Source organism: Microcaecilia unicolor, chromosome 3, assembly GCF_901765095.1.
Source record: "Microcaecilia unicolor chromosome 3, aMicUni1.1, whole genome shotgun sequence".
Taxonomy (NCBI): domain Eukaryota; kingdom Metazoa; phylum Chordata; class Amphibia; order Gymnophiona; family Siphonopidae; genus Microcaecilia; species Microcaecilia unicolor.
Window position 1 is genome coordinate 508,474,723 of NC_044033.1, and position 23,003 is coordinate 508,497,725.

A 23,003-nucleotide genomic window follows, 5' to 3' on the forward strand; every position below is an offset into this window, starting at 1 on the left:
CCTGTTAGAGGTATACAAGTTTTTTTTTTTTAAAGAGAAAAAAAAAACATGTAGAGCTTTTTTTTTTTTTTTTGGGGGGGGGGGGGGGGCGGTGGCTGTGGAGCAAAGATAGGGTTCCAGAGAGCTGATGGCATCAAAACCTTGGAGATCATCTCCAAGTGCACCGGCTGGGTATGCAGGCATGCCTAATGCCTGGCACAGTGTTTAGTTGCAGCTTCCAGTGCCCCATTCCTGGTCACATCTGAGGCAGCTTCCAGGGGAAAACAGTCCGGATTCCAGCCATATCCCCACTGTCACAGGTACCATATGAATGATGGCCATTTTGCTTTTCTCCATGTTACCTCAAAAGCACAGTAGTCTTCCCCACCAGGGCTGGGAGGCTCTGTAGGATTGGCTATCCCTTCGGCTGGGTCCCTAGGTATGGATTGGCTCCAGACTAGTTTAGTATGCGAATGAGTTCCTGGCAGGTGAACTGACTGGCCTGATGGGGGTTAGGATTCCAGGGCCCCCACCCTCAGAGGCCATCCCACTGAATAAACACCAAAAGTGTGCTTTCTGCCCCCCCCCCCCAAGAGTCAGAATTCTTATTATGGGAAGTGGAGGAGGTCCTCTCCTCCACCACTCCCCACCCTTGTTGGAAGGAGGGGACTTGGTGCTGAGTGATCTTCCTGAAGGAGAAGGAAATTGATTCTCCAGTTATTTGGCTCTTTTGCTGAGGGGGCTGGTCTGGCTGATTGCATTTATTAATGATGATCGCTGAATCTGTTCCAATCAGCTCTGAAGAAGTGGGGCCCTATTTTGGAGGGTCTCGGGGAACCCTGTAAGCCATTCTCCTTTCACAAAGCTCTCTCCAGGATGGCATTGTCAGGGTGGAGAGACTTCAGATGATATTCTTCCAGGATCAAAGCTGGTGGAAAGTATTTACCCCCCTCCCTTGGAATGAAAGTGACAAACCTTTCTGTCTGCTCAAGGAAAGAGGCCTGACCACCTGGGATGCAGCATAAGGGCTGTATCCTTTTGACAGTGTCCTTTGGCTTGGGAGGGTTTGCAGGGATCGGGCCACGACACTTCCCTAGCTGAATCCAGAGGGCTGATTTTTGCCTCTCCTCAGCTCTGAGCTCCACTCATGGGTGGCAGTTTGGTGTAGCTGGGCCTCCTCAGCCTTCAGCAGGCTGAACAGATAAGGTGCTGGGGGGTACTGGCTCCTTCAGTCTTCTCAGATGTAGCGTCTCTAGTAGGGGTTTGGGCCCTCTTGGATTTGGCAGCACAATGCAAGGACTGCCCACAGGATTCCCTTGCTCAGAGAAGAAGGGTCATGAGTGAGGAATAGACTGGCAAGAAATATCTTGAAAGGGTTTTGTGCTGGAGGGGTGGGGGGGGGGGGGGGGCAGCGAGCAAACCCTTGGGGGCCAGCAGCAACCAAGTTGTGTGTTTTTGGAAGGTTCCTGCTTTACAGTGCAAGACTTGGGGGAGCCTCTCCACACTGTATTTCTGCGAGATTAGGCATGGGGTTTTGGTTCGGCTGCTGGCAGCTCCTGAAACTAGTAATTGAAAGTCAGTCCCTAAATCCACTTGTGAACAACAGCAGGATTCAACAGGATGTTCACGGAGAACGTTCTGCAAATATGCCTTCTACTTTAGTTTTGGTATTAAGGGGAGAACGGGGATTCAGTATAGGCAGTGAGTCACACTGCTAAAAGCGGCTCACCTGAACAACTCTACACATCATAGCTTATCCTCCCAAAGTCCACCCTCTTTTTTGATATTTTTATATAAAGTGAATGCCTAAACCTTTTAGTGCCAAATCAATTTATAAATTCTCCCTGAACGTACCATGTTCCCTAAATGCACCTGGAGGAGAAAAACTGAAAGCAAAAATTGCTAAGGGCACAATGAGCAAAGCTTTGACTGTTAGTAAAACCTTTTTAACTCAAAAAACAAGCACTGGTATAAAGAACCCCACAGGAACCGACTTATCTGAGCTGCATGTACACTGCTGTATTCACTATGAGGTTCACCACGTCCAACAGAAATTTCTGTTTCAAAAAGCTCTTCCTCGGGGACGCCAGTATGCATCTGTATTAATCCTCCATTTTGTAATTCCCAGCAAGAGGTAAAAAGAGCCTTTTAAAATGAAGTTCAAATGCGTCAACTGCATGAATACGTAACCCTTGATCCTTTCCAAGTCCGCTAGAGGTCACTGCGATAGTCCACTGCTGGACTTGCATGGAGGAGTATAACATGGCCTTCCATATCATCAAGCTGATCAATCCATAGACTGGTGGGTTGTGTCCATCTACCAGCAGGTGGAGATAGAGAGCAAACTTTTGCCTCCCTATATGTGGTCATGTGCTGCCGGAAACTCCCCAGTATGTTCTCTATCTCAGCAGGTGGTGGTCACACACAGCAGCAGCTCTGGCTAGGCCTCCAAGCCTAATTTTTAGGTTTTGTTGAGTGCCTGGGGTTGAGGGCTCTTTTGAGCAAGTGCAAACCTGGTGGTGCCAGGTCCCTCCTTTTCTCCCCCCTCCCGCTGGCTCCGTTAAAAAAAAAAAAAAAAAAAAAAAAATTTTGAACGTCCTTAAAGGCGTTTATTTCGACGTTTATTTAAGCGTCTATTGCAGCTACTCACTGGGACACCAGGTCGTTACAGCTCGGAGCGGACAGCAGGTAATTTTTACCTTTTTATAGCGGGCAGGGGGTTCCCCGATTCTTCTCCTCGTGGCATATGGCGTCGGAGGGCGAGGGCGCAAAGGGTCGCTCCCCGGATCGCTTGAGCGCTTCTAGAGGGGATGCGGGGGTCTTCAAGCCTGATTCGCCCTTGTTGGGTGACAGTTTCGTGACCGATGTATGTCCCGGTCCTTCCTCCGGCGTGGCGGTTTTTCCCGCCATAAACGCCCATCCCCTGCTCCTCGCCTCCGCCATCTTGGCCGGCCACGCGGCTCGGACGGCTTCTTCTTGGGCCGCCCTTGAGGTTGGAGACATTAATGCCATGAACGCCCTTAATTTGGGCGACGGCACAAAAGCGGCTAAAGTTAAGAGCCGTTCTTCCCGCGCGGCTCCTTCGCGGAGTGTCGCGCCGGACGCCATCTTGGATGCGCAGCATGTATCTCCCCCGCTCTTGCGAGCGCCGGTTGAGGGTGCGTCTAGGGCTGTTGCCCAGGCTGCGGAAGTGCACAGTCTGGGGGTTTCTCCCCCGAGTTTGTTTTGCTGCTGCATCAGGCCTTCCTCATGCACAACGCTGCCCCTGCTCCCTCGTCTGGTAAAGAGGTTGAGGTTCCCAGAGGCAAACGCCCTCGGGTTGATTCCCAGGCCTTGGAGGAATTTGTCTCCTCCGATGTAGATGAGGGCAGCGTGTCTGAGGTCTCCCAACGGTCCTTTGCGGATTCCTTGGAGGAGACGGATCCCCGCTCGGTTGGAGCGGATGACCCCTCTGCAGCGCGGCTTTTTAGCCCAGAGGATTTGCCCAACCTGTTGCTACAGGCCATGGACACTTTGAAGATTTCCTCTCCGGAGGACGTCTCTCCCTCAGCCCCTGTTGGCTCTGCCATTATGCTGGGGACGAAGCGCCCGCCTAGAACCTTCCACGTGCATGATGCCATGCACACCTTAATTTCGGCTCAATGGGATGTCCCAGAAGCGAGCCTTAAAGTGGCTAGGGCTATGTCCCGCCTCTATCCTTTGGCTGTGAGTGAACGTGAGGCCTATCTGTGGCCTACCGTGGATTCTTTAATCACTGCGGTGACTAAGAAAACGGCGTTGCCGGTGGAAGGTGGCACGGCCCTAAAGGACGCCCAAGACAGAAGATTGGAGGCGGCCTTAAGGTCGTCCTATGAGGCTACTGCTTTAAATTTGCAGGCCTCAGTTTGCGGTTCCTATGTGGCCAGGGCGTGCCTGACTATGGTGCGGCGGGCTTCCCCCTCGGATTCTTCCTTGAGGGATGATTGGCCGGCCCTGCAATCGGGCTTGGCCTATTTGGCAGACTTGCTGTATGATGTCTTGAGAGCCTCAGCTAAAGGCATGGCTCAGGCAATCTCTGCGCGGCGGTGGCTTTGGCTGAAGCATTGGTCTGCTGACCACGCCTCTAAATCCCGCCTGGCTAGATTGCCTTTTAAAGGCAAGCTGCTCTTTGGGGTCGAGCTGGACAAAATCGTGACCGATCTCGGCACGTCTAAGGGCAAGAAGTTACCAGAGGTCAGGGCTCGAGCTAGTGCTCGCCCCGGTACCTCCAGAGGACGGTTTCAGGAAGCCCGTCGGTACCGCCCGGGCAGGTCGGGCTCTTCTGCCTCCTCTTCCGTTAAGAGGACATTCTCCCCCAAGCAGCGTTCCTTTCGCAGAGACCGCCGTCACGGAGGTGCGCCCTCCGGTCCTCCCCCAGGGTCTCGTACCCAATGACGGGGTCTTGGTCCACGCCCCAGTGCAGATTGGAGGGCGGCTGTCCTCGTTTCTGGGCGAGTGGACCACAATAACTTCAGACGCTTGGGTGCTGGAAGTCATCAGAGACGGCTACAAGCTAGAGTTCTGCCGACCCTTAAGAGACGGGTTTGTACTCTCTCCCTGCAAGTCTCCGGTCAAAGCTGTGGCAGTGCAGCAGACCTTGGACAATCTCATCCGCCTGGGGGCGGTCGTTCCGGTGCCAGAAAATCAGCTTGGCAAGGGACGTTACTCCATTTACTTTGTGGTACCAAAGAAAGGAGGTTCTGTCCGGCCTATCCTCGACCTCAAGGGGGTCAATCGGGCCTTGAAAGTTCGGCACTTTCGCATGGAGACTCTCCGCTCTGTTATAGCGGCAGTGAAGGCAGGGGAGTACCTGGCATCCTTGGACATCAAGGAAGCGTACTTGCATATTCCCATCTGGCCTCCTCATCAACGCTTCCTGCGTTTTGCAGTACTGGGCCGACACTTCCAGTTCAGAGCCCTCCCGTTCGGGTTGGCTACTGCTCCGCGGACCTTCTCCAAAGTAATGGTGGTCATCGCGGCCTTCCTGAGGAAGGAAGGAGTACAAGTCCATCCTTATCTGGACGACTGGTTGATCCGAGCCCCCTCTTATGCAGAGTGCGGCAAAGCTGTGAACCGGGTGGTTGCTCTTTTGAGCTCCCTGGGATGGATCATCCACTGGGAGAAAAGCCAGCTGCGCCCCACTCAGTCCCTGGAGTATCTGGGAGTTCGATTCGACACCCAAGTGGGCAGAGTGTTCCTGCCAGACAATCGGATTGTCAAGCTTCAGGCTCAGGTGAACCAGTTCCTAGTAGCCTCTCCTCTTCAGGCTTGGGACTATGTGCAGCTGTTGGGCTCTATGACGGCCACGATGGAAGTAGTGCCCTGGGCCAGGGCTCATATGAGACCACTTCAACACTCTCTGCTGCAGCGCTGGACTCCGGTGTCGGAGGATTATGCTGTGCGCCTTCCCTTGGGCCCAGCAGTGCGCAAGGCGCTGAGCTGGTGGACGCAGACGGACAAGTTGTCTGCAGGAATGCCTCTGGTGACCCCAGAGTGGATTGTCGTCACGACGGACGCTTCCTTGTCGGGCTGGGGAGCCCACTGCTTGGGAAGGACAGCGCAGGGGCTCTGGTCTCCTGCAGAGGCAGAGTGGTCTATCAACCTCCTGGAACTCAGAGCCATTCGGTTGGCGCTTTTGGAGTTCATCCCGGTACTGGCGTTGAAACCAGTACGGGTTCTGTCGGACAATGCCACGGCTGTGGCCTATGTCAACCGCCAGGGAGGTACCAAGAGCGCCCCTCTAGCCAAGGAGGCTATGAATCTATGCCAGTGGGCGGAAGCGAACCTGGAGCAGCTTTCAGCGGCCCACATTGCCGGAGTCATGAATGTCAAGGCGGACTTTCTCAGTCGCCATACCTTGGAGCCCGGAGAGTGGCAGCTATCTGCTCAGGCGTTCTTGGACATCACGAAGCGCTGGGGCCAGCCGAGCCTAGATCTGATGGCGTCATCGGCCAATTGCCAAGTGCCGCGCTTCTTCAGCAGAGGACGGGGCCCTCGATCCCTGGGAGTAGATGCTCTTCTCCAACAGTGGCCGACACAAGAGCTTCTCTATGTGTTCCCGCCCTGGCCCATGTTGGGCAGGGTGCTAGACCGGGTGGCAAAGCATCCCGGCAGGGTAATCCTGGTGGGTCCGGATTGGCCCAGACGTCCCTGGTATGCGGACTTGATCAGGCTCTCAGTCGACGATCCTCTGCGACTGCCAGTGGAGCAGGGCCTGTTACATCAGGGTCCCGTGGTGATGGAGGATCCCTCCCCCTTTGGTCTTACGGCCTGGCTATTGAGCGGCAGCGTCTGAGGAAGAAGGGCTTCTCAGACAAGGTCATCGCCACTATGCTGAGAGCGAGGAAGCGCTCTACTTCTACTGCTTACGCCAGGGTTTGGCGTATCTTTGCAGCGTGGTGTGAAGCAGGCTCTCTTTCTCCCTTCACTGCTCCAATTTCTTCAGTGCTGGCGTTCCTGCAAGAAGGTCTGGAGAAAGGTCTGTCGCTCAGTTCCCTTAAAGTCCAGGTAGCGGCTCTGGCTTGCTTCAGGGGCCGCCTGAAGGGTGTTTCCCTGGCTTCGCAGCCAGATGTGGTGCGCTTTCTCAAGGGAGTTAATCACCTGCGCCCTCCTCTGCACTCAGTGGTGCCTGCGTGGAATCTCAACCTGGTGCTAAGAGCATTGCAGAAGCCGCCTTTTGAACCCTTGTCGAGGGCATCTCTGAAAGACCTGACGTTGAAAGCAGTCTTTTTGGTGGCTATCACTTCAGCCAGAAGAGTTTCCGAGCTCCAGGCGCTCTCTTGTCGAGAGCCTTTTCTGCAGTTCACTGAGGCAGGAGTGACTATTCGCACAGTGCCTTCCTTCCTGCCCAAGATTGTTTCTCGATTCCATGTGAATCAGCAGCTCTGTCTCCCTTCCTTTCGTAGGGAGGACTACCCAGAGGAGTACTCTGCTCTTAAATATCTGGATGTGAGACGAGTCATCATCAGATACTTGGAAGTGACCAATGATTTCCGGAAGTCAGATCATCTGTTTGTCCTGTTTGCAGGTCCTCGTAAGGGTCTGCAGGCTGCTAAGCCTACAGTGGCAAGATGGGTCAAGGAAGCCATTGCAGCGGCTTATGTGGCCGCGGGGAAAGTGCCGCCTATCCAGCTGAAGGCTCACTCCACAAGAGCTCAGGCGGCCTCGATGGCAGAGGCCGGATCCGTCTCCTTGGAAGAGATATGCAAGGCGGCAACTTGGGTTTCGGCTCATACATTCTCCAAGCATTACCGTTTGACTGTGGCTGCACGGGCGGAGGCCCGGTTTGGAGCTTCAGTGTTGAGGTCAGGGATTTCAATGTCCCGCCCTGGGTGAGTACTGCTTCGGTACATCCCACCAGTCTACGGATTGATCAGCTTGATGATATGGAAGGTAAAATTATGTATAATCATACCTGATAATTTTCTTTCCATTAATCATAGCTGATCAATCCATAGCCCCTCCCAGATATCTGTACTGTTTATATTCTGGTTGCATTTCAGGTTCAAGTTTAGTCTTCAGTTACTTCAGAAAGACTTCGTGTTCAAGTTTTTTCACTTGGATTCTTCAAGAGTTGAGACGAGTTTGTGTTACAGTGAGCTGCTGCATTCCTCTCCCCTCCGTTTTACGGGGCTGGATTGAGATTTAAATTCTGCCGGCACTCCCTCCCGCTTCGTGCGGCTGTAGGGCAGCTTTGTACCCCTCCCGCTTCGGCGGTGTTAGGGTCAGTCAGCTCCTCCCGCGGTTGCGGTTGCAGGATAAGCCAGATCCCCCCGCATCGGCGGGTGTGGTGTCCCTCCCCCGCTCCGCGGGGATGAGCTGGACGGATTCCCCTCCCCCACTTGTGTGGGATGAGCTGGGTTAATTCCCCTCCCCCGTTTCGGCGGTGGTGAGCTGGGCAGAGTGTCCCTTCGTGGGTGTAATTCTCTAAGTGCTGAGTCCTGCGGATGGAGCTTTGATATCGACATACTGAGGAGTTTCCGGCAGCACATGACCACATATAGGGAGGCAAAAGTTTGCTCTCTATCTCCACCTGCTGGTAGATGGACACAACCCACCAGTCTATGGATTGATCAGCTATGATTAATGGAAAGAAAATTATCAGGTATGATTATACATAATTTTACCTTCGCTATCCCGTGAGCCATTCATAAAGTTGCAGTCAATTCCTCGCTCTCATCTAATCCTTTCAGAGCCACTGAATCGAGCTCAAAAATCCAAATATTGCTCTCGCATGGACAGGTAGCTTTCCCAGTCTCCCTATAACAGATTAATTTGTTCAATAATGAACCATTTCATGTTCTCAAACGTGTGTGACCTAGCTCCAAACAGTGATTGACCATTGGAGCCGTCAACTTTATTCTTTAGTCTGCTCCCGTGCGTCCCGCATACATTTTGGAACAAGGACATAAAATCACATATACCACCCTAGATGATAAACAGTTGGTATCTGCCTGCAACTTGTATGTTTTCGATGTCTTGGGGTGTTGCCAGAGCTGTAATCTTAGAGACATGGGACAAGCTCTACAATGGCCACATGGTTCGTGACCCTGTGTATGCGATATTCCTGCTGGACCTGAGAAGAAAATGTGGACGATACCAAATAGTTGGAGAGATTTTTTTCCCCCTCGAGAACGTGATACAGGGATGAGATTGAAATACCTCATGAAGTTGTAACACATGCCAATGGGTATGGATAATACGGGCTATATTTACTGACTTGTCCGAATGAGACAGGACACATATTTGTCTATCCTGTGGTTCTTTATAAGTATATTGTAGTAGCAAGTCAGGATTAGCGTAGCAGGCACGATAATAGGCAGCTCCTGAAAGTCAGGACTTGGAAGGACTTACTTGGAGTGCTTGTTCCTGTTAGGATTGCAGTTTTGCTCTGCAGTTCAGAACGGTTTAGCAGCAGTGGAATCCTCTCAGAGAGGAAAGGGGATGGAATTTGATATATCACCTTTCTGTGAGTTGCAATCAAAGTGGTTTACATGTTATATACAGACAGACTTGAGCCCTGCCAGTTCTTGCACATGGGAACTATGGCCATGTTTCTTCTCCATTCCATCTCAAGTGTAAAGGGAAGGGGTACGCTAGTATGGAACATCTGCAGCCTGGCTGATCTAAGTTGACCGGGCAGAGCCCCAGTGATTTAGGCTTCTTGTCAGCTTTGGGAGTCATGTCCTGTCCATCAGTTTGCTGGTACCTGATGGGACGAGGATTTTGGTGATTACTGGGGTCAGCTGCACTTGACAAGCTGCACTTGACAGCTTTGGTATTGTCTTCTCCCCTACCTCTTCCTCAGTGCTGTTAGGCTGTCTGTGCATAGAGTTTTACAGTTTGTCCCCCACGCAGTTCAGTTGAACATACATATCAGTTGTTGGAAAATTGCTGCCTCTTAGCAGACCCCACAAGCTAATGGTGTGTGTTTTGCATGGTGGTTCCAGGATGACAGCAGGCTGCTAACCTGAGGCTGTGGGGTTTTGGGGTGGCTGGCATCTGATATCTTTTAAAAAAAAAAAAAAACCCCAAAACAAAAATGTAATTCTGGCTCCAAGGGACCTATTCTGTTTTCTTTCCTTGAGGATAGAAGTGTGCTGGACTGAGACTAGTGTGGTCTAGGCCAGTGTTTCCCAAGTGCAATCCTGGAGTACCCCTTGCCAGTCAGGTTTTCAGGATATCCACAATGAATTTGCATGAACTCAATTTGCATACACTGCCCCCATTATATGCAAATCTTTCATGCATATTCATTGTGGATATCCTGAAAGCCTGACTGGCAAGTGGTACTCCAGGCCGAGACTCGGGGGAAACAATAGTCTAGGCACTCTTATCCTCTTAATTCTTTGTTGTGGGCTCCTGTCAACCCCTCCTCCCCTCCCCCTGACACACAGATGGTTATTTAATCTCTCTCAATTATTACACCAAGAGTCTCTTTGGAGAAGGCACTGCTGAGGCCCTGTTTGTTGGGGGCTGTCAGATACTTTTGGGGTGATCATGTGGCAATTGCTCCATTCCCCTTTCCTTGTAGCTGCAGCCTCAGGCAGGCAATTGTTTCATTGATTCATAATGGAGGTATGACAGCTCCTTTGGCAAGGTACAGAGGAACTGGTCCTGGAAGGTGCTGCCTGTCTTCCAAAATAAAAATCATAGGTTCAAGGTGGACTTCTATTTGCCAGTCACTTTACACAGGGGGCAAATGCTGACATTTTAAATGCCCTGGAAAGAAGTCTCTCATTGGGGTCACCAGCCCCAGGACAGCCAGGATGAGGGCACCTAGTGTTAAGTTTCCAGAAGATGAGAGCTCTACAACCCTTGTCTGGTGGTGGATTCATAAGAACATAAGCGTTGCCATACTGGGACAGACCGAAGGTCCATCAAGCCTAGTATCCTGTTTCCAACAGTGGCCAATCAAGGTCACAAGTACTTGGCAAGATCCCAAAACAGTCCATCTTAATAATAGCTCATGGACATTTCTTTTAGGAAGCTATCAATCCTTTTTTTTTTTTTTGTAAACCATTCTAAGATAACAGCTTTTACCAAATTCTCTGGCAACAAATTCCAGAGGTTAACTACACATTGAGTGAAGAAATATTTTCTCCGATTTGTTTAAATTTACTACTTTGTAGCTTCGTTGCCTGCCCCTAGTCCTAGTATTTTTGGAAAGAGTAAACAAGCGATTCACATCTATCGGTTCCACGCCACTCATTTTATATACCTCTATCATATCTCTCCTTAGCCGTCTTTTCTCCAAGCTAAAGAGCCCTAGCCGGTTTAGTCTTTCCTCATAGGGAAGTCATCCCATCCCCTTTATCATTTTTGTCGCTCTTCTCTAATCTTTGAGATGCAGTGACCAGAATTACACACAGTATTTGAGGTCGGTCGCACCATGGAGCGTTACAAAGGCATTTTAACATCCTCATTTTTGTTTTTCATTCCTTTCCTAATAATACCTAATATTCTATTTGCTTTCTTTGCTGCCAGTGCACACTGAGCAGAGGGGTTTCAATGTATCATCAACAGTGACACCTAGATCCTTTTGTTGGTCGGTGACTCCTGAACCTTGCATTAGGCACCTTGGACCCCAGACTAGTTCAGGATATGTTTCCAGTTTGGGCTGATAGATGCTCTTTAGCAGTCTCCTTCAATTTGTCTCTAGGCCTCCTAGCCACTCTGACGTCCTCCTTGCTCTCCAGCAGTGCCTCTCAATGCTAGCTTTTCTGAAAGTCAACACTTTCTGTGTCTTGGCGCGGACGAGTCATTTTCAGTTCACCTTCGATGTCTTTTGAAGGAAGGCTCCAGGTCCTCATTATTTCCCTGTGGCAAGTGCAACTCACCAGTGTTTCAGTAGGGATATAAGCAAAGGCTGGCTCTGAACTCCTTGAAGGTTAAAGTAGCGATCCTATCCTTCTATAGGGACAAAGTCATTGCTTTCAGATGTGATGCCTTTTTGACTGAGATTAAACTATACATCCTCTGTTGAGACCCATCCTCTTTCCTTAGGACCTCAGTTTTATGCTTAATGTTTTGTTGAGTCCACCTCTGAGATCCATCACCTTAAGGATCTCACCTTGTAAACTGTTTTTGGTAGCTAATCAACTTTGGTGCATTTTAGAAGTGCAGGCTTTATCCTGCAGGAATCTTTATCTTCCTTTTTTGAAAGTCCGTTTGTATTCAAACAATTTATCCTTTCTTTTTACTAATCGGGTGGTAAGCCTGCCCATGTTTTCAAAGTGGGAAAATTCTGAGCATGACAAGAAAAAATGGCTGATTTTCAAAAGTGTTACTTCGTTATTTATGAGAGACTAACTCCTTCCTTCGGAAGGTTTTACTGCTTCAATTTGACATGTGTAGCGCCTTCGATATGGTGGACCATGAAATCTTGCTTCATCTGCTGGACTCTTTTGGTATAGGAGGTCCTGTTTTACACTGGTTCGCGGGCTTTTTAACAACAAGAACTTACCAGGTCTCAGTGAACTCGGTTACTTCTGATCCGTGGAAGTCCTCCTGTGGGGTTCCGCAGGGCTCCCCACTTTTACCAGCCTTATTCAATATTATGTTGATGCCTTTAGCTGCTGCTCTCGCAAAACTGGACCTTAACCCTTTCATCTATGCCGACGATATTACAGTCTACATTCCCTTTCGCACCACCGTGTCAGAAATTGTTCACCTCATTGATGCCTGCTTCTCCACCTTAGAACATTGGGCTCAGGTCTTCCGTTTCAAATTAAACAAGGACAAAACAGTGTCTCATCCTCTCGTCCATCCACACTGCAGTAACTGACACGGTGCTCCCAGTATTGGGCTCTGTCCTTCCGATTGCCACAAGCCTGCGGCTTTTAGGAGTGCAACTGGACACACACCTCCAGCTGGACAATCATGTGCACTTGGTCACCAAAAAAATGTTTCACGCCATGTGGAGGCTTCGGCGTATCAGATACTTCCTGCCTAGAGATTTGTTCCGCAAACTTGTCCACTGGCTTGTCCTCTCCCACTAGGACTATTGCAGCGGAATTTACGCGGGCTGCCAGCCCTCTCTGTTGAAAAAGTTCCAAACAGTTCAGAACACTGCTGCGAGACTCATCCTGAGAGAGCGACGCTTTGCACATGCCGAACCCTTACGGTTCAAATTACATTGGCTGCCTGTTCAGGAGTGCATTGCCTTTAAACTCTGCTCCTTGACCCATAAAACCCGGAGTATATGCACCCCTTGATCGACCTCCCGCCCAGGAATGCCAACCCTGCTGCTTGTTCCTTCCTCCACCTTCACTTCCCAAACTGTAAGGGTGTCAAGTACGAGAGGATCTTCACCTCGTCTTTCCGCTATTGGAGTCCTAAGCACTGGAATTCTCCCGCAACACCTTAAAACTGAAGCGGACCACGCCATCTTCAAGAAGTTGTTGAAGACCTACTCCTCACTTTATACCGCTGCTTGATGCACCCTCCCTGGCTCCTGCCCTGCTAGTTTACCCTGTTAGATGCTTCTCCCCCTGCATACTCCTTGTATATTCTTCTAAGTTTTCCTATTCTGTATTTTATTTAATGTTTGTAAGCCACATTGTGCCTGCATGAGTGGGAAAATGTGGGATATAAGTGAACAATAAATAAATAACACATTGGATCAAAGATTGAAATGGTGTCCATTTGTTGTGGTAAGCACCTTGGGCACCCGAGAGCTCATTCCACCTAGGCACAGGCCACAACCTGTATTGCCAGAAGACATTTTGTAGAGCAGTGTCATCACTCCTTTTCTTTTGTGAAGCATTCTAGATTGGATGCACAAGCCAGAGGCAATTTGGCCTTTGGCATTCAGGTGATTCAGCTTCACAGCGAGAGGCTGCTTGGGTACATCCCGCTTGTTTGGACGTATGGCAGAGACGATAAAGGAGGTGAAATTTAGTCATACCTTTTCATTTCCTTCCCTTGAATCCTGCCATACCAGTCCATGACCCACCCTGGAAAACTGCAACTCATATAGATTCTTCAGGTTCTCCATTCTCAAGTTAACTCGTTTATTCTATGTGGGTCTTAAATTTGGATTAAGGTTTATGGTTGCAGTGGTTAGAGGGGGGGGGGGGGTGGTTTTGGGTGTGTAGTAATGGACGTATTACTGCTTTGGCAGTGGCATACTGGAACATTTCTCAGTTCACCAGCCCTTATACTGGTGATGTCACTGGAAGAATTCAATATCTCTACCTCCATCTGCTGATAGAAGAGGGACACAACCCGCTTGTTTGGACTGGTGTGGCAGGAAAGGAAAGAAATTAACAGGTATGACTAAATTTCACCTTTTTTTTTTTTTTTTACTTTAAGATGACGTACTTTAGACTGGATGTTAGATATGGTAGCGGGTCCAGTAAAAATGTTTAACTTCATTTGCAAGTAATGAATGAGACCGAGGTGAAGAACTACTTAAAAAAAATCTAGGAATCAGCCCAAAATTAAGAGCCAGGAAATTTTCATTAACTTATTCCAACTGTATTATCCCCAAGCTTCTGCCTTTTACTTGACTCATTTTTATTCTTTCCAACCCTACAGAATTTGGAAAGAAATATATATAAAATATATAGGGATATATATTTAGGGGGGGTTACTGTTTGAAAAAAGGGCCAGATTGAGCTTGGGGATTCTAGAGAAATTAGGTCATCCTCCCCCCCAAACCTCCCTTTAAAAAGGCCCAGTGGATTTCTATGTGAGAAAAGGTTCAAGCTTCCACAGCATAGAAACTTCGATACAGTGAAACATAGCTGCTAAGGAATTGCTTTTTTCAAACTGCCTACACTATCCCCCTCCCCCATCACCACCTCAGTTAACTACCTTCCACATCTACTCCATGCCCTCACAACTACTTCCATACCAGCCCCCCTCCCCCTTCTAATCAAGTGCAGAGAAAACATAGCTGCGTGCAAGGTGTGTATTCTTACACAGAGGAGTTGCTAAGAATTCTGCGAATCATCCTCTGTATTCTTTTCCCTCTTTTTATTTTTTCCAAGCCAACAAAAGTTAGAATTTTACATTAAAAACCTCCAAAAGGTTTATGGTGAAAACACAAAAAAACAAAATGGCCCAGGCCGAAGCAGTTCTAGCTTCTACAGCATAGAAACTTAGATATGGTGAAACATAGCAATTAGGAAATTGGTCCATTCAAACTGTCTTCTCTCCCTCCCACCTACCAAAACTGCCTTAACCCAGAAATACCTCCCTAGAATGACCCCCTACCCCATCAACTACTGCACCCTCAGAACTGTCCCCATAACTTCCTGCCTCCCCCACCCCATTAACCTACCCACCCTTTTCTGTATTTCCTCTGTCAAAAACAGAGACAGCACAGCTACACACAACATGCAAAGAGGAGTTGGGAAAAAAATCTCTAGTTAGACTCCACTTACTTTACTCATTTGTTTATATTCTGTTTTATAAGGGTGAGCGTTTATGCTTATTTTTGGTTTCTTTTCATGATCTTTGCTTCTATTGTCCTTTCCAGCAGATCTCACTTCCTGTTTTTTTTCCCCTACCTGCTGGGAGCAAATTTCCAAGCAAGTGCATAAACGTGTTTGGAATGCTTTTGAAATTATATGTTGTCAATTAGAACTTTTTCATCTGTCTGCTTTGTATCAAAAATTGCCTGCAAATAATTGCTTTTTAATGATTGAACTAGAAAATGCTGACTTATAAATTTATAAACTCTTCTTTCAGGTGAAAGTGCTATTTGTTCGTAACCTCGCCAACACTGTAACTGAGGAAATTTTAGAAAAAGCATTTAGCCAATTTGGCAAATTGGAAAGAGTAAAAAAGCTAAAAGATTATGCCTTTATTCATTTTGATGAACGTGATGGTGCTGTAAAGGTAAGTATCAAGGCAGTGTGCATAGTATTTAAAAGCTTAAGCTGGAACTATTGGAAATTCAAAAATCTGTTATATGAGGCACACCATGGCAAATAATGAACATTTACATTTAATGTGCTTAGTATAAATCAATAATTTATCGGATTTTAATTTTTTTTTTACTTAAAATGCAGCCTTTCAGAAGTTAAGTTTACATTCAAGATCTTACAGGGTGTCTCTTCCCTCCCCCCCCCCCCCTCCTAAAAAAGGAAGCTGTGATGGTACCCATTCACAGGATCCTTAAAGGATGTGCATATGAGAATGTGGGAGACCCCACACACACACTATGTAAATGAAGGTTTCCAGATTTAGAAAGCAACAATTTCCACACCATTCTGTGGTAGATGAATCCATGCTAAAGAGAGGTAGGAGCTCTGTGGCAGTCCTCACTGTCCCAAGGGAAGGGTGTTTAGAGCTTTGGATTCTGTTGGGAAAAAGGTATTTCAGAACACTGTCCTTTATGTATAGTTTTGTACCATCTCTTTTATGGGCCGATGTATGCAGAATTTGATTGATGTCTACATAAATTCAGTCACTGGTGGGATGGAGAAGAGAGTGGAATGCACATGGTCAGGTCAACCTTAAATGCTTTCAGGATGGCATATAGAGCCTTTGCAATAGGTTTGGAGCCCACAGACTTGCATGACTGTAGGCCTCAGAATTTTGTTATGATGGGCAGGAAATGCTTATTGCCTTTCCATGGAGGCAAATGAACAATAAAAGCTGGATACACAAAATTATAACAGGCATAAATCCAATATGTCATACCATCTCCCCATGGAGAGTATCTTTTTGATGATTAATTACTGAAGCTGCCCTCCATTTTAAGAGCACTGCTGGGTGCAAAAATCCCTCTGGTCCACCTCTACCCAGGGACAAAGGAAGACTTATGTTCTCAAAAGTGTAGGTATCCGCTCCCTCCTTGCTCAAGACAGATCAGTGGGGAATCTCACTCTTGTCCTAAATAAGAGAGCCCAAAATCAGCAGTGTACTCCCGAACTAAAACCCAGGACAGGATTTTGACTGCCTCTAGGATGAGACAACCAAAGTTCCAGTGTCGGTGCTTAGAACCTTCCAGTAGGAGCTAAGGTTTTATGTAAACCATTGGTCCCTTTTAACTTCCAGTTGAATTCTGAAAATAAGCTTGGGAAGGATACAGATTCCATCTACTTAATATAAGAATAGCCATACAGGGTCAGACCAGTGGTCCATTTAGCCCAGTATCCTGAACAGTGGCTAATTCAGATCACAAGTATCTGATACACTAACCACTGATACACATCCTCTGGCAATGAGTTCGAGTTTATTCATTGAGTGAAAAATATTTCGTCCTGTTAGTTTTTAAAGTACCGTTTAACTTCCTTGAGCATCCCCTAGTCTTTGTTCTTTTTGAAAGAGTAAAAAATTGATTTATATTTACCCGTTCTACACCACTCAGTATTTTGTAGATCTCTGTTATATCCCCCTCGGCCATCTTTTTTCTAAGCTGAGAGTCCTAACCTCTTAAGCCTTTCCTTTCATGAGAGGAGTTCGTCCCCTTCAACATTTTGTTGCCCTTCTTTGAACCTTTTCTAATTCTTCAATATCATTTTAAGATATGGCAACCAGAATTGCACACAGTACTCAAGGTGTGGTTACACCATGGAGCAATACATAGGCCTTATAATCTTTTCTTATTTTCTATCCCTTTCCTAATAATTCCTAGCATTCTATTTGCTTTTACTTCAGCGTATTGTCCAAGATGACACCTAGATCTTTTTCTTGGGTGCTGACTCTGAGGGTGGAACCATCATCAAATAACCATAGTTTTGGTTATTCTTCCCAGTGTACATCACTTTGCACTTGCCTACATTAAATTTCATCTGCCATTTGGATGCCCAATCTTCCTACTTTCTGAGGTTTTACTGCAATTTTTCACAATCCGCATGCATTTTAACATGCTACAAGTTAAGTAGCACAGATCCCTGGGGCACTTCACTATTCACCCTCCACTGATAAAATTGGTCATTTAACCCTACTCTCTGTTTTCTATCCATCAACCAATTCCTAATCCACAGAAGAACATTGCCTCCTATCCCATGGGTTTTTAATTTTCTCAGAAGTTTCTCATGGTCTAGTTTGAAAAGGGATTGTTTCCAGCTTCTATTCAGCTACTCTATAGTATGATCTTTAAGATAGGTACTGTGTCTAAAGTACTAGGTGACCTTTTGGACTCTTCTTTGAGTTTTGATGCACAGGTTATCTCAGTGGTTTGAAAAGCATTTTTTAAACTGAGACAGTTGTGCTTGGTTTGCCCTTATTTTCATTGGCAACATTTTAAGGTATTAGCCCAGGCTGTGATGTTATCTTTACTGAACTATTGTAACTCTCTATATATTGGAATATCAGGAAAACATATGAAGAAACTGCGACTGGTGCAGAATACCGCTGCAAGATTAAATTTTATCAAAAGTCAAGATTCGATCATGTGACTCCTTTGTTCTTGGATTTACATTAACTTCCTTTGGAGTTGAGGATTACATTTAAGATATGTTGTATGGTGTTTAAAACATATGGGGACGTACCTGGTGGTTTTCCTCTGTTAATTCATTTGTTGGGTGTGCAGACTAGGACTCAGAATGAGTGTCTATTGTTACTCGTTCAATTATATAAAGGTGTGAAGAAACAGTGTGTTTTAAGCCTGCAAAATGTATTAGATATTTTCCTATTTTAATTATGTCCTGAAGTGTATTTCTCCTGTTTTGCCATTAGGTGGTGTTTCTTTGCTGTAAAGCTGTTATAGGGAATTGAATGTTCTTTTTCTTTAACAAAAGCAGGAAGCAAGGAGCAGTATACTTTCAAATCTTGTTGACTGGGCTCCGATTGGCCCAGGAACTCATTTCCTTTTGAATGTACTGATTTTGCCTTCAGCTTAGCCAGGAAGAAAGAGAGAGAGAGATCTCTTTGCTGAGGCTTGGTGAATTATTTGTCCTGATCTTCTCAGGTACTGTTTAGCCAGTATGCAAATATTTAGTTAGTTTTCTAATTGATCCATTTTTCAGGTACTTGTTACTGTTTGCACATTTTTTGTCCACTGTTCCAAGTTCTGAGAATAAACACAATTGTTTCTTCGCTCTGCGTGTCTTGACTGATAAAGAATCCTGGTGGTTTGTGTGTCGGGGCCTGTGAGTGCTTTCTGGGAACTGTGGGACCACTGGGAGTATGGCCCTAGTAACCTAGAAATCACGGGGGATAATTTGGGAGCGGGAGACTTGCCCAGAAGCAGTTGTGACCCAATCAGTGGGAGGAGGCTGCTAGTGTAGAGCACAAGCGGCAGGTGCAGACGGACCTGAGCTGTGCTGGGGTTAGACCCTGTAAGTGGCCATGGGGTAACCCTGGGCAGGTGGCTAGGCATTTCATGACAAAAGGTATTAAGCACAGTAGAGTATATTCAGGATCTTATTTTTTGTGCAGTTGAGATATGAAATTCTTTACCTTTAATTTTTCATCAAAGTCCAACCTATATTGTCTTTCAAGTTATTTGAGAATCTAGTTCGATACTATTTTCAATATGCTTATTTCTGAGATAAGCTATGTATTATGGCTGTTTATTATGTTTTTTGTAATCGATCCTGAACTTGGAGGGGGATTTAGCTCTATATAAAACTCCAGTAGCATAGCTTGAGACTTTTAAACGCTTTCTGAAAATCTAGATACGTTGCATCAACCTGCTCACCTTTATCCACATATTTGTTCACGCATTCAAAGAAGTGAAGCAGATTGAGGCAAGACTTCCCTTGGCTGAATCCATGCTAACTCTATCCCATTAAACCATGTTTGTCTGTGTTCAGTGATTTTTATTCTTTATAATAGTTTCCACTGGTCTGTAATTTCCCGGATCTCCCCTGGATCCCTTTTTTAAAATAGGCATTCCATTGGCCACCCTCCAATCTTCAAGTACTATAGATGATTTTAATGAAATGTTATGGATCACTAACAGCAGATCTGCAGCTTCATATTTGAGTTATTTCAGTACCCTGTGGTGTATACTATCCTGTCCAGGTGGTTCCATCAAATTACCCACCAGTCTTGATCAAAATTAAGAAATACCAGGAAGCTCTCTCTTTCTTAGAAACAAGTGCAGTAGAACCTATTCCACCAAGGGAAAGAGGGCAGGGTTGATGACAAAGAACAGAGATTTCTGTCTCATCCTGTACCTAAGGACCTTTAACTTGGCAGAGCTATTGTTAGTAATGTGTAATTTATCTTTAAAATCAAGCATGGTACCAGAAGATTGGAAGGTGGCCAATGTATTCCTGTTTTTTAAAAGGGTTCCAGAGGTGGTCCAGAAAATTATAGACCGGTGAGCCTGACATTGGTGCTGAGTAAAGTGGTAGAGGCTGTTATTAAAAAAAAAAAAAAAAAAAAAATTACAGAGCATATACATAAGCATGGATTTAGTCAATGGAAGTCTTACCTTACCAATCTACTACGTTTCTTTGAATGGGTGAATAAACACGTGGATAAAGGTGAGCCAGTTGATGTTGTGTATCTGGATTTTCAAAAGGCATTTCACAAAGTACCTCATGAGACACCTGAGGAAATTAGAAAGTCATGGGATAGGGAGGTAATGTCCTGTTCCTTGTCACTTGCAGCAGATGAATCCAGGAACTAGTGGGTTAAGTCCGCCTACCAGCAGGTGGAGATAGAACTAAACAAACTAAAGGCAGTGATGCCAGACGGCCAGCTCCTTCCTCAGTTAGTATGTCTCTATCTGAGCAGGTGGTGGATGGCTTTTTCTCCAGCTCCTGGGCCCAAGGCCTCTGAGAGTGCTCCTGGGATGGTGGCCAGTTTGAGCTGGGGGTGGCAGACTGGTGGTGTCCCCTTTGGCAGCATACGCAGTTGTTGGGTCCCTGCTGCACCTCAAATTCCCTCTGAACAGGCTTTTGCTGTTCCTTTCCTTCCCTGTTTCTGCCTCACTTAAAAAAAAAAAAAGAGAGAACCATAGAATTTATTTAAAAGAGAAACACAGGGAAGTGTGTTTGCTGAGAGCAGGTTTGTGTTACTGCTGTCCGTGTCCTGTTTTCTGTTGCCTGCTTGTCTGAGCCTGCCTTGAAGTGGAGTCGGAGAGTTTTTTTTCTTTGGCTTAGCTGTCAGTTCCCGCACTTTCCTAGTCCGGGGTAAGTCCTGGGTTCCTGTTCGGGGACGGGCAGCGGAGGCGGTAAAATGCTGTTCCCGTTGCGGGAAACGGCATTCGGCAGCGGGCCTTTGCAGCGCGGGGTGCGCTGATTTGGCGGGACTCAATGGAGCTGTGCCATCGCACCCCCACCCCTAGAGCGTGTTTTCCCACCCAGAGCCTGGCGGTTCTCATGCCATTTTACGATCGGTCGCAGAGCCGGCGCCGGTAGCAGTTTTGGGCAAAGCTGCTTCTCCGCTGGTAGAGGGGGGGGGGGGGGGCTGTCAGGCACTGTAGGCGATGGTGCAGGTGCCATGGCTGTGACCTCCGTTGTGGGGGAGGGGTTTTCCCCAGAGTATATTTTGCTACTCCATTAGGCGTTTTTGTTGAAAAGGGCCTCCCCCCCCCCCCCCCCCCACACACACACGCACGCGCGACTGCCACAGCTTCGGCCTTTGATTCTCTCAGGGGATCTGGGGGTAACCAAGAGATTTTGGGTTTTCCCCCAGAGGATTTCTCCTCCCTTAAAAAGCCTTGGCTTTCTTTGGGGTCTGCGGAGGGGTCCTGCATACAGTCGCCTGCAGCTTCCTCCGTGGTGGCTTTTTCGGAGCAGATGAGGGTAGAGGATGTGGAGGACGGAGGACTCTTCCGCCATGAGGATTTTCCATAAGGAGGAGTTGTCCTCCTTTATATAGAAGACCCTGAGGTTGCGGCTTCTCCGGCGGTCAACCCCAAGATGGCTAGTACCAGATGACCTTCTAAGGCCTTTCCGGTACATGAAGCTATTGAAGAGTTGATTTCGGCCCAGTGGGCAGATCCGGATGGGGGTCTGAAAGTAGCCAGGGCTATGGCCAGGCTGTATCCGGTTTCAGCGGACCATTTAGAGCAGTTTGCTCTACCTAGGGTGGATGCCCTGGTGACGGCGGTCACTAAGAAGACTACTCTTCCAGTGGAAGATGGTGTGGCACCTAAGGATATGCAAGACAAGACGGCTAGAGTCCTCTTTAAAACGTGCCTTTGAGATGGCCGCTTTGACACGTCAAGCTTCTGTTTGTAGTTATGCGGCTAGAGCTTGTCTCAGTTGGCTACATTCTGTCATGATTTGATTTCGGAGTCTGATATGCCGGGAACTCCTCAGATGTCGCTGATGGATAATGGGCTGGCGTACTTGGCGGATGCCTTGTATGATTTGGGCCGTGCTTCGGCCAAACTCATGGCCTTGATCGTTTCCTCTCGGCGTCTTCTGTGGCTCCGTCATTGGGCCGCAGATATGAGCAACGGCTCATTAAATTGCCTTTCCGAGGGAAATTGCTTTTTGGGCAAGACCTAGAAAAGATTGTTAAAGATTTGGGGGATTCCAAATCTCAGCGTGCTCCGGAGGATAGACCCAAGTCTACTTCCAGGCAGGGAGCCTCGAGGTCACGTTTCAGAGATATGCGACTGTATCGCCCGAGGCGGTCCAGCGCAGACTTTTAGCGTCCTCGTTTTGGGCAGCGTTCTTCCCTTTGCAACAAGAAGCGTCCGACTGGATCCCCCTCTCGTCAGGGGGCTCCTCGGGCCTCCCAATAATGGGGTGCAGGTCCACTTGGGAGGAGAGCAGATCGGTGGTCCATTTCCTATGTGGGGCTCTTTGGCTTTGGCCTCCTCTGCGGCCCTCCAGGCCCCACCGTTTGAGCCGTTGAATAAGGTTTCTGAGAAGGATCTAACAGTTAAGACAGTGTTTTTGGTGGCCATTGCTTTGGCTAGGAGGATTTCTGAAATTCAGGCTTTGTCTTCCAGAGATCCTTTTTTGCAATTTTCTAAAGCAGGAGTTTGCTCACTACATTTCCTGGACGTGCGGCGAGCCTTGTTTCTGTATTTTCAGATCTCTGAGTTTCGACGCTCGGATCATCTCTTTGTGCTCTTGTCAGGATCGAAAAGAGGTGAGGCGGCTTCTAAGGCTTCCATTGCTCGCTGGATTAGGGAAGCCATTGGAGCGGCGTATCTGCTACAAGGGCGGGCGTCTCCAGTGGCCCTGAAGGCACATTCTACTCGGGTGGAGGCGTCAGCCTTATCTCTGTAAGAGATTTGTCGGGCGGCTACTTGGGTGTCCCGTCACACTTTTGCAAAGCATTACAGGCTAGACGTGTCTGCTCGGAAGGATGCGAGTTTTCGTGCGGGAGTGTTGGTGCAGGGAGCGTCGGCTTCCCACCTTACTTAAGGAGTGCTTTGGTACATCCCACTAGTTCCTGGTTTCATCTGCTGCAAGTGACAAGGAAGGTAAAACTATATCTTGCCTGATTTTCTTTCCCTTAACGCAGCAGATGAATCCAGGATCCCTCCCTAGTTCAGCCAACGTTTTTTTCATTTTCCGCGCAGTGTGGCTATTTTTTCCTTCTGGGTTCTCTTTTGCAGAGTTCAGACAGATATGGGAATACAGAAAAGGTTCCGATTTCTGGATCAAGTTGCAGTTATTTTGAAGTTC

General features: G+C 47.5%; 1 protein-coding gene across 7 annotated transcripts in view; it reads left to right on the forward strand.

Moving 5' to 3' along the window:
* The window catches only part of SYNCRIP (synaptotagmin binding cytoplasmic RNA interacting protein), a 147,315-nt gene that overhangs the window by 94,660 nt on the left and 29,652 nt on the right, over window positions 1–23,003 (forward strand). For 6 of the 7 annotated variants that reach the window (XM_030199120.1, XM_030199117.1, XM_030199121.1 and 3 more), the window contains exon 9: window positions 15,196–15,345. The exons of the other annotated variant lie outside the window; for it this stretch is intronic. In XM_030199120.1, the coding sequence (XP_030054980.1) occupies window positions 15,196–15,345 (150 nt within the window). The remainder of the gene's footprint in view (window positions 1–15,195; window positions 15,346–23,003) is intronic. 7 annotated transcript variants of the gene reach the window in all.